The sequence below is a fragment of the Lupinus angustifolius genome, unplaced genomic scaffold (genome assembly GCF_001865875.1).
Source record: "Lupinus angustifolius cultivar Tanjil unplaced genomic scaffold, LupAngTanjil_v1.0 Scaffold_172_19, whole genome shotgun sequence".
NCBI classification, from domain to species: domain Eukaryota; kingdom Viridiplantae; phylum Streptophyta; class Magnoliopsida; order Fabales; family Fabaceae; genus Lupinus; species Lupinus angustifolius.
This window is the reverse complement of record NW_017726429.1, coordinates 22,674-38,956: the sequence shown is the minus strand read 5'-3', so window position 1 is coordinate 38,956 and position 16,283 is coordinate 22,674. Positions and strand designations below refer to the sequence as shown.

General features: G+C 36.6%; 1 protein-coding gene and 1 long non-coding RNA gene across 2 annotated transcripts; one reads left to right on the top strand and one right to left on the bottom strand.

The window, feature by feature from the left end:
• Positions 1-4,820: 4,820 nt before the first annotated feature.
• Positions 4,821-5,237, bottom strand: LOC109340441. The gene has a single exon (XM_019578137.1). The coding sequence runs from the start codon at positions 5,235-5,237 to the stop codon at positions 4,821-4,823; it is 417 nt and encodes a 138-aa protein (XP_019433682.1).
• A 6,101-nt stretch (positions 5,238-11,338) lies between these two features.
• LOC109340440 lies at positions 11,339-15,252 on the top strand. The gene is made up of 8 exons (XR_002106795.1): positions 11,339-11,411; positions 11,690-11,796; positions 13,255-13,316; positions 13,758-13,845; positions 13,947-14,008; positions 14,345-14,714; positions 14,805-14,957; positions 15,057-15,252. It is a non-coding gene; the product is annotated as an uncharacterized LOC109340440 (long non-coding RNA).
• The last annotated feature ends 1,031 nt before the right edge of the window (positions 15,253-16,283 follow it).

Here is a 16,283-nt window from a genome sequence, read left to right as displayed (position 1 = left end):
CTTTATATTATAATTTTTTGTATTTATTATAATGTCCAAATTTTTTGTAGAAATAAAAAATGTTAAGAGCAAAATAGGAATACTAGTATGGCGAGAAACATTTCGTGTATGTTAACCCACATTTTTACTTTCTGGTATGAAATATTTAAGTTTTATATATTTTATTTTGGTGAATCAAAATATTTGCCCATATTAAATGTAATTTATATTGTAATTTTTATTTAACCAATTTTATATTATATTTCTTTGTCTTTATTTTAATTGTCAAATTAAGGTGATGGGTGGTTAAGATATTAGTGGTTATTTCATATAATTATATATTTTCTCTTTATATATAGTATAGTATTTAGTATCAAATAATTTTCAAATAATATGTTTGTCCAGTAGTGTACGATGCTAGTAGATCCTAAGATAATCAAAAGTTATCGTTCAATTTGATAGAACAACATTTATTGAAGTAGACAATCATGCACCTCAAAAGATAGTTTCTTATTCATAAGTTAAAGGAATATCCTTAATAGTATCTAAAAAAAATTTAGAGGGTTGGGTACAACAATATACATTGTTTTTATATTTATCAATAATAATCATTTATGACATTATGAATTGAAAAAAAATCACATCAATATTTTTTTGAAGTGAATTTCTTGGAAGTTTTTATAAATTGAGATTGTTACCCAGACAAGCTTAATTTATAAAAAAACTTAATAACTCAAATAAGAAAGACAATATATACCAAATGCGCCCAATCAAAATAATTAGGAGCTTTGACAAAAAAGCTAAATAATTATGTGGTAAAAATTTATATAATTTTAATACAAATATTTACTATTCTAGTAAATACTATTCTATATCGTTTTTCATAAGTAGAATAGTTTTACATGAGTAAGAAAGTTGGTATTGATATTAAATTTGCCAAAATCAGATTTTCCAATCATACTTAATCACCTAACTCATCCATTTTCTCTTTTTACTTAATATTTTTTCTTTCTTTTATAGAAATAAAAATATTATTATAATAAAAATTCCATAAATGGTTATGTAAAACATATGAAAATCAAATTTTCAAAAGAGTTCTATAAAAAAGATCTGAAATGTATCATCTTTGAGTGAGGAGATGCTCTCCATTTGTCTAATCTAATAATTATCATTGTTTAAACATAATTAGTTAATTTAATATTTACTATACAAATAAATTATTCAATAACTCCATCTTATCCCTTTCCTAGGAAATGGTGAAAATGTGAACTCTATTTTTAGACTTAAAATTGATGCATGTGTTTGGTGTAAAGTAATTTCCCATATTATTAATTAATAACTTGTTACCATATATTTAATTTTTTGATAGTTAATCATAATGAAAGTGAATTGATGACTAGACAAACCTTAACAACTAAAAGGGTTTTTTTTTGTTACATGTGAAAGAAACAAACTAAGCTAACAAAGAACCTCTATCATAGAAGAGGGTGGCAGTTTCCAAATTTGCATTGACATGTTGTCTTGGATAGCTTGCTTGGTTAGTATATCAGCAACAACATTAAGATCCATAGGGATGTGAGATAGAGTGATAACACAACCCCATTGCCACATATCCTTAATTCTTGTGATTATATCACGATACCAATGCTCCTCTAAATCAACATAATCAGTCAACAACTTCACCAACTCCAAACAATGTGATTCACATCGTATGTCCTTATAGCCTAGCTGCCAAGCATGCTTAATGGCCTCCTCCACAATTGTCAATTTCGCATGAAGAGGACTCCCATTATGAGCATTACCTGAAATTGTAGAAATCCAACGACCATCATGATCATGTAAAACACCTGCTCAACCTGTTCGGTTTATTCAAATATGAAGTCTCACATTGGATATGCGAGGATGAGTGAAAAAGTTTATAAGTAGAAAAAGTCTATAGAACTAATGTCTTAAGGTTTTGGTTCAAGACATGATGTCTCATTTGTGGCTCTCCACTCTTCTCATACCCCAATATATCCAATATGTGTGGTACCCACACTTGAGGGGAGCACACTGGAAAGTGTGTGGTACCCACACTTGAGGGGGAAATCGTTGGGTTTATTCAAGTGTGAAGTTTGCACATTGGATATGTGATGAAGAGTGAAAGAGTTTATAAGTAGAAAAAGGCCCATAGAACTAATGCCTCAAGGTTTTGATTCAAGACATGGTTTCTCATTTGTGGCTTTCCACTCTTCTCATACCTCAGTAACAATGGAACTCCTCGATGGTTGGAGGCTCCCTGATCGCAGTCTGATCCAACACAACCCATGTAGGATAAAATCTGAATCCAACATCCATTAACATTAACCCTGATCTTCCCACACTCAGGGTTTACCCAAGTCGTAGGCTTATAGGATAACCTCCCCCATTGGCTAAACTCCCTTACCATAGTAGTGATATGGCAAATAACAAAGTCAAGGGGTCAAGTATGCTCATCAAAGAAGTGGTTATTATGTCATTTCCAAATCCACCACATAATAGAGATGGGTAGAACATGATTTTTGTGTTGAAGCATGATTACAAACAAATTTTGAAATGTGATCCCTATCGCAAAGGATGGAAATAAGCAAAATATCCTGGCACACATTTTGGAAGTCTCTTTAACATTCTAATGTCTTCAATTAAGATACTCAAATACATATCCATGTTATGACATTTTTGTCTAGGACTTTAAGTCATTAAACTTAACATAATGAATTTGTGCTTCATATATCTAATGATATTATAGTTTGATTGTTGTTGTAGGCTTGACTAAAGCTTTTTGAAAGCATATCTAACTTAACAAGTTATACTTTATGTAATTTGAAATACCTATTAAACATAACATACCTTTAAATTTAACTGTGTTATACTATTTTTCTTGGGTACATTGTGTTATAGTATTTCAATATAACTAAAACCATGTTTCCATCCTGACTGGTGTGTGTGCGAGCCTCATTGATGTGAACCCCAAAGAGCCTAACCCTGAAATTGATGGCCTTGAAGGCATAAGTGGTCCTATGACTAGGGCTAGGGCAAAAAGGGCTCAAAATGCCCTTGGACAATTCATAATATTGATCCATGATGGTGAGCCAAAGATAGCCCAAGGGGTCTAAAGATGCTCACTAGCATCTTGGTCCATGGTTCTGACTGAGCCAATGATGGACTAGGCCATGCGCACGAGACAGGCCACGGGTCTGACTCAGGCGCCAAAATTGGCCATGACATGGAGCTAGACGCATCAGGCATGAAACCTGATCGAGACAACTCTGACCGAGTTGAGGTCTCTAGTGCACCCAGTGTTGCACCAAGCGCAGGGCCAAACTGGCCTGGCCAGGAAATCTGACCGAGGCACATGCGCCTACTGTGCGGCATCAGGCACTAAGCGTAGCCTGACCGAGTCAAGCCTAGCCAATTTACTTAACATTGAGCAATTTTAATTTTTATAATAAATGTGTGGGCTAATTTTTATCCAACACTTGGTTAATTTATTTTAAATGTTTTAATCATAAATCTGCCCATAAAAAATTGACCAGAATGAAAAATGGCTCGTGGATGACTAAGTCAAACCTAAAAGTGTAACCGACACTTTAATGCTTGGACCAACTTATATTTTTCGTGATCCAAAGTCATTATAAGTTAGTCTAATATTATTTGGAAGGTAAATAAAGACTATTGTAGCCGTTGGAGGAGGATTGCTCGAAGGGAATCAAAATATGACCGTGGAAGAGCTTAATGGAGCATTTATGGGGCTTAAACACCTTGTTTGGACCGTTGGAGCTAAATTCACTTGAGCACATTTCCTCCAGAGGGATCCTAAGTTAATTTCAGAGTTGTTGGAGCAAAGATGCTCGTGTGTAATTAGCATGTGGCCGTTGGAGACCTTAATGGTGCATTATGCTCATGTTCTAGCCGTTGGCAGCCTACCAACTTGCACCAACGACATTCTAAGCTATTTAGTGCATCTTTAATCAACACTTAGCTGATGGAATTTCATACCTTAGCAAAGGAATTCTATGCCAAGATCAAGTGTACCCGAGGATCATTAAGAAGGCTTAACTACAACAATTTCCATGTGCCGAATTAGAAGAATCCAATGGAGCTCATCAAAGCTTAGCCGTGGGCATTAACGAGTCATCAAGTCTCATTCATCCTATGACTTAATTGTGAGTCGTGCACTTAAGGAAGAATGGAATCTCATGCTCATCATTACCCAACCGTGGCAATCAAGGCATCCTAGGCCTAAGTCATTAAGTTTGTCTTTCAATTGTAATAAAGCACACAAAACACATGTGCTCATATCTTTACCATCCGAATGTAGTCTAGTTGAGGGGTAGATTCATTTGGTTTATGGAATCCAATGTTAAGATTACCATGCATTAGTCTTAGTAGCAAACCATGGGAGCCTAGTGGCTTGCCTATAAATGTAAGTCTTTTGCAATGGAATAAACAAGTTAAGTTAAGTTGAATTCTTTGTGAATAAAAAAGGATTATATCCTTGTGAGAGTATTCTCCAAACCTTCTTGGCTGAACCAAGATTAGAAGTTCTTATCACGAACCAAGTTCTTGTGCGAGCATCACTTTGACTTATCAATACCTCAAATGTTGTGGCGCCTTCACCTCAAATCTACTCCATCTTATTTTATCCAATTTCATATTTCCGCTGCTTACTCTCAAAAGCTCTACTCCACCGTGAGCTTGGGCCAAGCACCAACCAATATAGATCGTTCAAGAGCCTTTTAACCAAGAGGTTCACATCACCCATGTACACATATGCTTAAAGGCTACTAGTTTTTTTTTGTTACAAAGGAAATAAGCAACAACTAGACAAGAAGATCTAAGCACAAGATATGAATCACACTGGAGTGGGGAAATCTCCAAATACGATGAATAACTCCTCCTTCCGAAGCTTCCCGAGCAAGAGCATCAGCCACCATGTTACTATCTCTAGAGATATGAGTCAAAGAAAGATCCCAATGCCAAAGCCACATCCCCCTAATAGAGAGAATAATGTCTATGTACCAATGATTACACACATTCAAGTCACCATTTATCAACTCCACTACCTCCAAATAATCAGTTTCACAGTCAATTCTTCGATACCCCAACTGCCAAGCATGTTGAAGTCCATGTTGAATAGCTAGCAACTCCGCCAAAAGAGGACAACCATCATTACCACTACCAGAAATACCAGAGATCCATCTACCATCATGATCCCGGAGAACACCTCCCCAACCCATTTTCCTTTCCCTGTGAAGCTAACTACCATCCGTGTTCAACTTCACCCTCCCAATATTAGGGCTTGACCACACTAGAGTGCTAGTTTTAAGGCGACCCCACTGAGTAAACTCCTGAACTGCCACCAAAATCTGCCTGAGGACATAAGTGATGTGCTAGTGTATGTCCTCGAAAACAAAATTGTTCTGCCATTTCCATATCCACCATAAGATAGCCTTGGCAAGTATATTATTTTTTCGCTGGAGTAAGCAAAGAAACCTTACCTGGAAGGGAGTAGAATGTGAAATATTTAGCAGAAGATTTGCAAAATGCTCCCATATAATATTCGAGCTAGGACATATTCGAAATAAATGATCTAAGTCCTCAACTAAAGCATTACAACGGCAGCAAACCGATGTTATACTCAAGTGACAGTGCTGTCTACGCAGGTTTGTGGGAAGAACTTCATGACCAATCAACTAAAGAAAGAACCGCACCTTCTAGGGAGCACAAACCTTCCAAATTAAACGCCACTTTCTTGACGCTAAGGACTCATCCTTAACCAACAAATCATAAGCATAGGCCACATAATAGTTACCATCAGGTCATCCTTTCCATAGAATTTTATCTTCCCCTTGCGAATACATAAGAACCACAACCTTGCGAATTTCCTCCTAGACAGACATAGAAAGCATAGTGCATAGTCTGGAAAAGTCCCACCGTCCATTGTCCCAAAGATCTACCACACACATTCTCGTGTCAAATATATGAACATAAGGAACTCTAGTACACAACTTACCAGTGCCCAACCAATCATCATACCACAAAGAGGATTGCCCGTCACCCAAGAATGTACCATAACCATCCATGATCGCCTCCTTAGCCTTGAAAGTACCCCTCGAAATGTACGAACATCTAAGACTACACTGAGCACGAAGAATTGTTTCATTTCCCAAGTATTTCTGTTATAGGACTTTAACCCACACCTTCTCTTTCTCATGAAGCATGTCATGCACTAGCTTCCTAAGAAGGGCCTCATTATTATATCGGGCACTCCTAAGACCAAGCCCCCCTTTGTTCTTTGGTCGAGAAATATCTTGCTAAGCCACTAAGTTCCATCTTCGACTTTGACCACCTTTCGCCCAAACTCAATTCCGAATCATTTTATCAATGTGATCACAAGTAGACTCAGGGAGCCAAAGGGCCTGCATTGCATAGATAGGAAGGGAAGCTAGAACAAACTTTGCAAGGCAAAGCTTCCCAGCCTTGTTCAAAAGTTTATTCTTCCAAGAAGCTAATCTAGAGTTGATTTTATCGATGATAGGCGCAAAATTAGCCCTAGTAACTCTCCCTTAGCAAGGGAAGACCCAAATACTTACCAAGGCTAGTAGCTCTCTCAATCCCGGAAATAGCCGATAATTCTTCTTGCTTCCTCCTGTCCACATTCTTTGAACATACCATTCTAGATTTGTCCTTATTCACTTTCAAACCAGAGGTTTGGCAAAAGTCTTGAAGAGTGCTGGAAATCAACCTCATTTGATCCTTGGTAGCTTGACAAAAAAGTAAAACATCATCAGCAAAGAAGAGATGTGAGATACCTATTCCTTCCTTTGTGATATGAACATGCTTCCATTTCTCCTCCCGGACTAGCTTCTGAATTTGGATATCAAGTCTCTCCATACAAAGAACAAACAAATACGGGGATAACAGGTCGCCCTGCCGGAGCCCCCTTTGTGGAGTGAAAAGAGGAAGTTGAGATCCATTCCAAAGAATTGAAATATTTGAAGCCTGAACACTCCACATGATTAAATCCACAATTGTAGGAGGAAACCCAAAGTCATGTAACGTTGCTCGAAGAAAATCCCAACTAACTCTGTCATAGGCTTTCTCCAGGTCAATTTTAACAGCCACTAATCCATCTCTCCTCTTATACGTATGAATCGTATGCATGACCTCCTACGTCAGAATAATATTCTCTTCAGTAACACGACCTGGGATGAAGCTTCCCTGAAGTGGTCCAACTAGATCATTGAGTAACGGTCTGAATCTTGTAAGCCACATTGCAAAGACTAATAGGTCTTCACTCCTTGAAATGGACGGAACTGTCCACCTTAGGAATTAAGACTAAAAGAGTTTCCAAAAGAATTGAGTCTGCCTACCCATCAACAAAGGCTTTCGCAATCATGTCATGCAGATCTTTACCAATGACATGCCAATACTGCTTGAAAAAGAAATTTTGGAACCCATCTGGACCTGGAGCTTTGAAAGAGTGCATTCCCTTGACCGCCCTTCTCACTTCCTCCAAAGAAACCGGGAGACATAACTTCTCCCTCTCCGAAGCAGGAAAGGAGGGAGTTCTATTATCCATAATATAATTTCTCTGCACTTGCACGTCAACTGAAAACAGGTTAGAGAAAAAATTATGGGCCTTTTCCATGAGAATTGTCGAATCCGTACAACATTCTCCATTGTTGAGAAACATCCCATGGAACTTATTCCTCTTCCTCCATACCACGGTCTGAGTATGAAAGAACTTTGTATTTCTATCTCCAAACTTAACCTAGTTCTCCCGAGATTTCTGGTACCAGAATAATTCCTCTTGGTGAAGAATATAATCGTACTCTTTCTGAAGATCACGTTTTAGGCGTACCATTGAGTCCGTAGAAAACCTCTCTAAATCCTATTGAACTCCACACGACCTTCTTTCCAGTCTTTTCTTCCTTTTGAAAATGCTCCCAAACACATCCTTGTTAAAAGTCTCAGAAGCCTTCTGCATATTTTTTAGTTTAAGCACCAGAGATTGAGAGTTCTTACCCCACGTGTCACAAACTAAGGGTTCAAAAGCATAGTGGGTAGCCCAAGCAGCCTAAAAATGAAAGGGTCTATTACCTTTGTCATCATGTTCAACATGACATCTCACTAGAAGAGGGGAATGATCTGAGTAAATGCGGTTGAGGTGGTCAACATATGCTTCTCGGAAGCGAAGTCTCCATTCAACATCTCCCAAACCTCTATCCAGTCTCTTGGCCAAAACATACCTGCCATGAATTCTCCTCTCCCATGTGAAAGCAGTTTCTATTGCCCTCAAATCAAGAAACCCACGTGCATCAATCATGTCTAACATCTTCATAGCTCGGTTAGAACAGAAATTACCTCCCCAAACCTCCGTAGGGCTGCAGATTTCATTGTAATCACCAATGGCCAGCCAGGGAGCATTGATACTACCCCTAACCAAAATAAGATTCTCCCATAATTCTTACTGCCTACTCGGGATTGGACTCGCATAGATCGTAGAGCAAACCCAAGCCCAATCAGTATAATTAATAGCAACCGTGACCACTTGAACATGAACACCCATGACTATAATCCCAAAATCTTTGTGAATAGGTACAAGCACCCATATACCACCACTATGACCAACAACCTCAACTTCACAGCAAAGCTGATAACCAAGCGTCCTCCAGAAGGAAACAACTACTGCAAAAAGTCAATGTGTCTCAAAAAGAGCAAACATCATGGGTCTGAAAGTCTTCACAAGGTCCTTCACTCTCCTCTTTCCTCTAGCACCCACGCCTCCTCTAATGTTCTAAGCAATTATTTTATCCTTCTTTCTATCCATGTAAATCAATTTAGAAATAAACAAACAACGCAACTTAGGATTGCTCCTAACCTGCATTTGAGTAACCATAGTAATTTCATCATCTGGATTAGAATATCCTTTGATGTTACAGCCACCTCCATGAGGACCGAGTTCTCAACATGACACATGTTCTAAACCCTCATCTTAGTACCAAGCGCACCAATATCAACGATGTGAGCATTGTTCCATGCTCCCTTGTCCACGTCCGCCACCTTCCGACCTTCAACCATCCTCATATCTTCCTTCCCTTTCACCTTAACATGTTGTAAGTAATTGGAGACTACAACTTGAGAAGAATTAGGCTCATTGGTACCTTTATTCTGGTTCCCTCCCTACTTCATAACCTTCTTACGACTTCTTTTTTTCCCAAAATTGGTACTCTCTCGTGCCACATGCATGTTGGTGGCCCCCTGAGCAAATATGAACTCAGAACAGTCCTTATCTGAGATCTCACATAGCAGGACATTATATTTGTTAGCAATTTGGGAACCCTTCAGACTCTCCTCCTTTTTAAATCCAGTCTTTGACCCCCTCCTTTTTTTAATAACTAACCAATCTCCATGCGGCTCAATAGATAGCTTCCCATTAGGCACGCTAGCAATGCCACCAATATCACCTATCAAGTTGCTGCCATTAGTATTAGAACTAACTTCTGGTAGTGTTGCATCCCTTGCCATCACAGGTTGAGTCACCTCTAAAGGTGGATCAGAGTCTGTTGTAGGTACATGGGCAGTACAATTCCTAGCCACGTGTCCATAACAACCACAACACGAGCACAAAAGGTGAAGACCTTCATACTCTATATTATACCAAGTGTCACGTAAACAGAGCTTTCCCACAACCGGTTTGTCCAAGTCAATTTCCACACAAATCCTAGCAAACCTTCCACGTTGCATATCTAGAGTGTTCATATCAACCTTAATCGGGTTTCCAACTACAATAGCTAATGTTAACAATATGCTCTCATCATAGAACTGCATACCAAGCCCTGATATTCTAATCCAAACCATTGTTGTGTTTATCTTCTCATTGGCAGCAACAAATTCCTTTCTCCAAGGCTTAACAAATAAATAATGGTAAAAAATTAGCCATTGTGCTCCTGCCCTCACCTTCTCTCTATTTGTTGCAGCGTCAAACTTAACCAGAAAATATCCATAGGGCACATCAATTATATCAATGCCGCCCACTGGTTTCCACATTGACCTCAACTTGCTGGAGAGCACCTGATACCCTAGGTTTTTTCTGAGCAGTTTTACCACCAAACATTCCTCCCATGGTTGACATAATCTCTGATATTCATTTTCTTCAAAGTTAAACACTGGAAACAGCCTGTTACCTTCTATTAAGTCCATCTGCATAATGTCCTGCTTAATCAGATTATATGGCTTCCGTTTTTCTTCACCCCTCGCCCCTAACACCTTCTCCTTGAACGTGGGTGTCCTTTCCATTTGATTCCTCTTGCTCCAGTGAAATATGGAGGCTCCTTCGCTAAGTGTGCGCCATATTCTCAAGGAACCCTAATGTTGTCGTCGCTGCTCTCCATCATCACCCTTTTTAATAAATTTAAAATTCCAATATTTTTTATATATATAACATAAAGGCTACTAGTTATAGCTTATTATTTTTATAAAATAAATTATCTTTATATTTTTACTTTTTAAATTTTTTATTTTTGATTTCTTAAAATATCAAATTATAATATTAAATTAATAAAATTGAAAATTACAATGAGAAACTAAATTATTTAAAAAAACACGAAAGAAATTTGTCTCCATGATATACCATATTTTGTTTAACTAAATTATACTAATCATTTTTGTTTTGTTTAAAATATCACGCTTATTTCTTACGTGTAAATAATTAGTATAATATATGAATATAAATAGAAAATAAAATATCTTCTAATTTAAGGAGATAAATTATTTCATCCAACAACTAAAATCATTACATATGTCATATTTAATTATTTTATACAAAAAATATTTCTAAAACTAAACAAAATAATATACATATCATACTTTTACTGGTTGAATGTGATAAGTTAGCTCATGAGAATATATTTTATTTCTCATATAAATATGAGTGCTTTATGCATGTACAAAAAAAGAAGATGAGGGATTCTTATAATTATAAGTCAATGAGAAATAAAATATGAATGATGTAACGATGAGTAAAAATCTAATACTATTATATATACAATTTTTTTTCTTCTAAAAAATTAAAGGATAAAACTAGTAAAAAATAAAATCAACTTTTTTTAAAAAAATTCAATCTTTCTCTTCTATCCGTTTCTCCTCATTTTATTTTCCTTTTCTTTTGTTTTTCTTTTCGGTACTCTTCGAGTTATACAAAGCCATAATTTCCCAACTTGGGAAGATCTACCACTCTTTTTCTCTCTCTTCCTTCAGTGGTGGATCTCTTTTCTCTTCCCCATAACCGCCAACTTAGAAAAAAAGCTGATTAAAAGTTGAACAACACAACTTATCACTTCTCATTTCACCTTTTCTCTATCCCTAACTTCTCAAAACCATTTTGAGTTCATAATATCACGTAACAAGTGTGCGATTCTCAGATCTGCTATTTCTACTAGCTTGTTTGTTTTGCGTGCTCTTAAGCAATAGAGTGTTCTAGTTTTTATTTTGTTTTTTGTTTTGGTAATTATTTAACGCATTATCTTGCGTTGGACACGGAGGATCGTGGTTTTGAATTTTGAATAAAACTGTGGAAGTGTTGGTTCATTTTCTCTATAGCTTTTGGCGCAATCTGATATGAATTTTGTTTTGTAATTTGCTTAATCTTATGTTTATTTTTATATGTTGTGATGTGTGTTAACAGAAGTAGTGATGGCAAGTCGATTGAAGGAAGATGAGAAAAATGAAAGACTCATTCGAGGTCTTCTCAAACTTACACTGAATCACAGGTGTATCAATTGCAATAGCTTGGTAGGGTGTCTTTATTATTGCTATTTTTTTTTTGCTTCATGTTGTTCTGGATTTATGTAATTATGTTAAACATTCGAAATTTGAGAGAAATTCTTAGGTGCTCCTTGAGCAAGAAAAGTTCTTTGTTCTGATGCTTAGTTATCATAAATGCACTATGTTCTAACTTTTTATATTATTATTACAAGGTTTTTTGTAACGCGGACTTGATATGTGGCGATGAATCATTTAATGTGTGTTACCACTTACTACAACTATAAATATAATTTTTTTAAATGGGAGATAGCCCTGGGTTGTGTAGTTGAGTTACTACACATTGAATGAGGACAATAACCTTTTTCTTGCTCAAGGAGCTACTTAAAAGTTCTTGAAACTGAATCCACTAGCCCCAAGCTCATTGATGTTAGATTCACCTGGAATCAATGAAGGTAACTTCAAAGGATTGCTACGTAGTAGGAAACAAAATGACTAGTTTGACAAAAGAAGTAATTGATTGCAGTGAGGAATTCATTAAAATTAGTGATATGCAGTCTCATTCCTTGTTATATTTGAATTTGTATGATTTGGGGGGGGGGGCAAAAATAGGAGACTTCACCTGTGTATGATCTATTAATCAACACGGAGTCTTTCATTAAAGTGTCGATGGTTGAAAATTTGACTGCAGAGTTAGATATTGCAACCTTTCCAAGTGAGGAGGTTTACTTGGTTCATAATATTTTGTTTTTTTGGAGATTTATTATTAAACTTAAAAGGGGACCCTGTCAAATATATTACAAGCTTGAGCTGTGGAGTATAGACAGTGTCAAATATATTACAAGCTAGCTCTGCCTTATGTCTTCATGAATATTGACTATTGACAACTTTTTTGCAAAATATATGTGTGTGTTTGTGTAATAACATGGCATCGTTACAACTATGGAGTTGTTTGGTCCATGTTTTCTCCCCCACCTAGTGGGAAAAGACTTGGTTGTTGTTGTTATGAATAAGCTTCAGGAAAAGAAGATGTGCTCAGATTATTTCAATGTAGGAAAGCAGAAGGAGTCAAATAAGTTGCATTTGGCTTATTTTCATGCTCAATTATATAGGTGTTGTATCCTCCATGGTGGGGAAGATAGATTTAATTTCATCTGTGACAAACAAAACAATGTTTTTCATTTGTACTTAATGTCATGGTTGTAGACTCACAGGATTGATAACAACACCCATAAGCTATTGATTAGTCTCTAGATTTCAAGCAAAAATGGGAACCATAAACAAAGAAATAAATTTGAATGAAGATTGAATACCTTCATTGGACATAATTTTGTCCACTTCAACTTAAGTGTTCGTAATCGCTACCAGCTTTTAGAGTGTTGTCTGATTGCATTCTTATGAACCTAGCTAGGAATGGTTGAGTTTGATGTCAAGACAGATATCTAGGAAATGGTTACATCTAATCTTTTTTACTTTCTCTCTTGGCAGGGACCACAATATGTGTGCACAAATTTCTGAACGTTTGTTTGCACAAACTGTAGTGGAATACAGTAAGTCCTTACAACCTTTTTACTTATTGGGTTTTCAAAATGTCTTCATTTGGCTTTAAGGATCTTTGAATCTATATTTTTCAAGATGATAGAAGCCTATTATACCAACACACATTTCTCATTTTAATGGACTTGAGTGTCATGTGCCTTTTAGTTACATGCTTTCTTTATGTTTTGCTCATGAACTTCTACACCACTAACAATGAAGCTTGGAACGTCTTTATACTGCATGTATTTTCTTTGTAGTTTATGTATTTTTTTTGTAGTGTTGTTTTTTGATGGATTGGAGTTCATGAATTGTGTACCTACTAAAATATGATTTTTATTTAGAAGGGTTATCCAAGCTGTGTTGTGTTTAAAATTTGAAATATATATTCTTTTGTACTCGAGATAGGTCACTAGTCATTCCTGTTTTATAAAATGCTTTGTGTTTATTTCCAGTCGAGAATTTACACATCGAGTAAAATCAGTTTCGATGGCTAAATTTACTTCACAAGAAGTTAGTGCACTTCAGGAAGGAGGAAATCAGGTATATAGGCTTGTTTATGATAAAACTTGCACCGGATATCTTAGTCTCACTGATGTTGTATGTTTCTTAAGTTGATTTTCATTTTTTTCTAATACTTGAAGTGTGCAAGAGAAATTTATTTTAAAGAATGGGATCAACAACAGTAGTCTTTGGCTGATAACAGGTAAGTACTTGCTCATAAGCTTTTATGTTTAATAGTGTGTTGCATTATTCTGATTTGCCATGTTCGGTAGCAGTAACGTTGACAGACTCCGAAATTTTATTAAGCATGTTTATGTGGATAGAAAATTCACTGGTGAAAGGGCCTATGACAAACCCCTAAGAGTGAAGGCGGTAAAGCGTCTGTTGTCCTCCTTTGGATTTGATCTTTTAAGCATATAAGAAGCAGTCTATTAGAATTTCAATGTTAACTACTGTTGATTTTGCTTTAGAGTTTCTTTTATTTATCAGCTAAACCTAACTCTCTTTTCTCATGATACATGTTATACCGGGCGATAAGGATGATTTATATAAAAACAGGAGGATGAGGACGTATCATGGAGGATCTAAAAGCCCTCAATATGAGGACACATATGAATGTCGTTATAGTGATAGGTCTAGTCCTGGTGGAAGAAGTCCTGGTGGAATAAGTCCTGGCGGAAGAAATCCTGGTGGAACAAATCCTTGTGGAAGAAGTCCTGGTTATGATCAGGAAAGTAGACAATATGGTGATTTTAGAAGAAGCATTGATCCTCCTCCAGTTGTCAATGACTGGCGTCGTGAAGATAGATTCAGAGATGGAAGGAAATTTGAAGATCATAGAATATCTGATGGAGATATTAAGATGGACAGCCAATCCCCTGAGCGAGCGAAAGATCTTGGTTCTTCAGGTTATTCTTATTAAGAGTAGTTGCCTCTAATGTTTTTTCTATTAATTAAGATTTAATGTCTATTCACTCTTTTCTGGAAACATCTTGCAGCCCTAGAATATACCTTCTTTACCAACAGTACAGGGGCACGCAAGCGCACCAATGCCACATGCATTCCATCACGCCAATAAGACTAATTCCAATGTTGTTTCACAACCTTCTACTGTAGACGTAAAACCAAATGGAAGAACTGAACTTCCAGAGGTATACTTCCCTGCTTAGTTTACTTCATAAAGCATCTATATTGTGCCCATGCTTGTATACACCTACTGTCGTTTCTCAGGTTAGTTGTGATTTCTGCAGGATCTATTCACTGTAAAATATTCACCCTTCCCTTCTCCAGCTCCAGGTTGGCATATGGGTGCACCCCTTGGCATGGGTACTTCAATTCAATATAATAACACAGTGGTACCGTTAGAGCCCATAATTATTACCTTACAAATGTATACTGATTCATGTCCATTGACTAGTAAAATAGCGTGATGTATTTCTCATAATTCTCTTCTCATCTTTAAAGTCAATTCTTTTTCCACAATACTGATTACTAGTGTCAGTTTTGGATATTCTCACAATTTGACTGTCTGTGCCAATTCTTAAGTACCACATAAAGAAAAGGAGAGAAGGTTGCCAAAAATGCGTCGGCGAAAAGTTATAGGGGAGAAAGAAGAAATTGAATGAAAACTTGGGACAAAGAATTATGAGGGGAAGAAGCCTCTCTTTATAGCCTTAAGCCTTCAACTGAACTTCCATCTGACAATAGAGATATCAAAACGTCTACATGATTCGACGGTGGAAAAAAGTTGCTACACAGATCAACACACATTCCAAGCCAAAAAATAAAATTTATTTAAAAGGAATGTTGGGCCCAAACAAGAACCGAGTCGACTAGTAGCGGAGGTGGTGCGCGCGTATGTGCGTGGAGGGCGCACACCCCGAGGGTGTAACTTAAGGTTTATAAAGCCTTTCAACTTCTCTCCTCCTAGCAATGTGAGATTTCGAGAGTTTTTTTATTTCACACTCCCAAAATATCCCATTAATGGCCTCATTAATATGTGATCGAGGCTGTACCCGATACAAATATTATAACAATTAAAAACTGTAGTATTAAGAAGTGACTCATAGGTCGTTTCCCAATGATTATCTTTCCAAAACTTCAAACACCTTATACTCACACACACACATACAAGGGGTTTTGTGGTTGAATGGTATCAACAATAAGCAATTTCAGAAACATGAATTAAGCAATGTAATTAAAAGGCTAAATCCCATTGGTTTGTTTGTTCACAACTCAATCATTGGTTTCAAAAGATTAATTTCACATTTCAACCATCATCTTCCTAATTTGCATAGTTTCACAACCTAAGCTTTTAACTAAGCGAAATCAGCATAAACATGAAACATTAACAAATTCATACAAACTAAGACTTCGTGCACTAGAGAGTAAATTAACTAAATGAAGATAAACTCACAAACCAATTTCTAAACAATGAGATTAAGCAAACCACATTCAGAAATAGGATAGAGAATTCA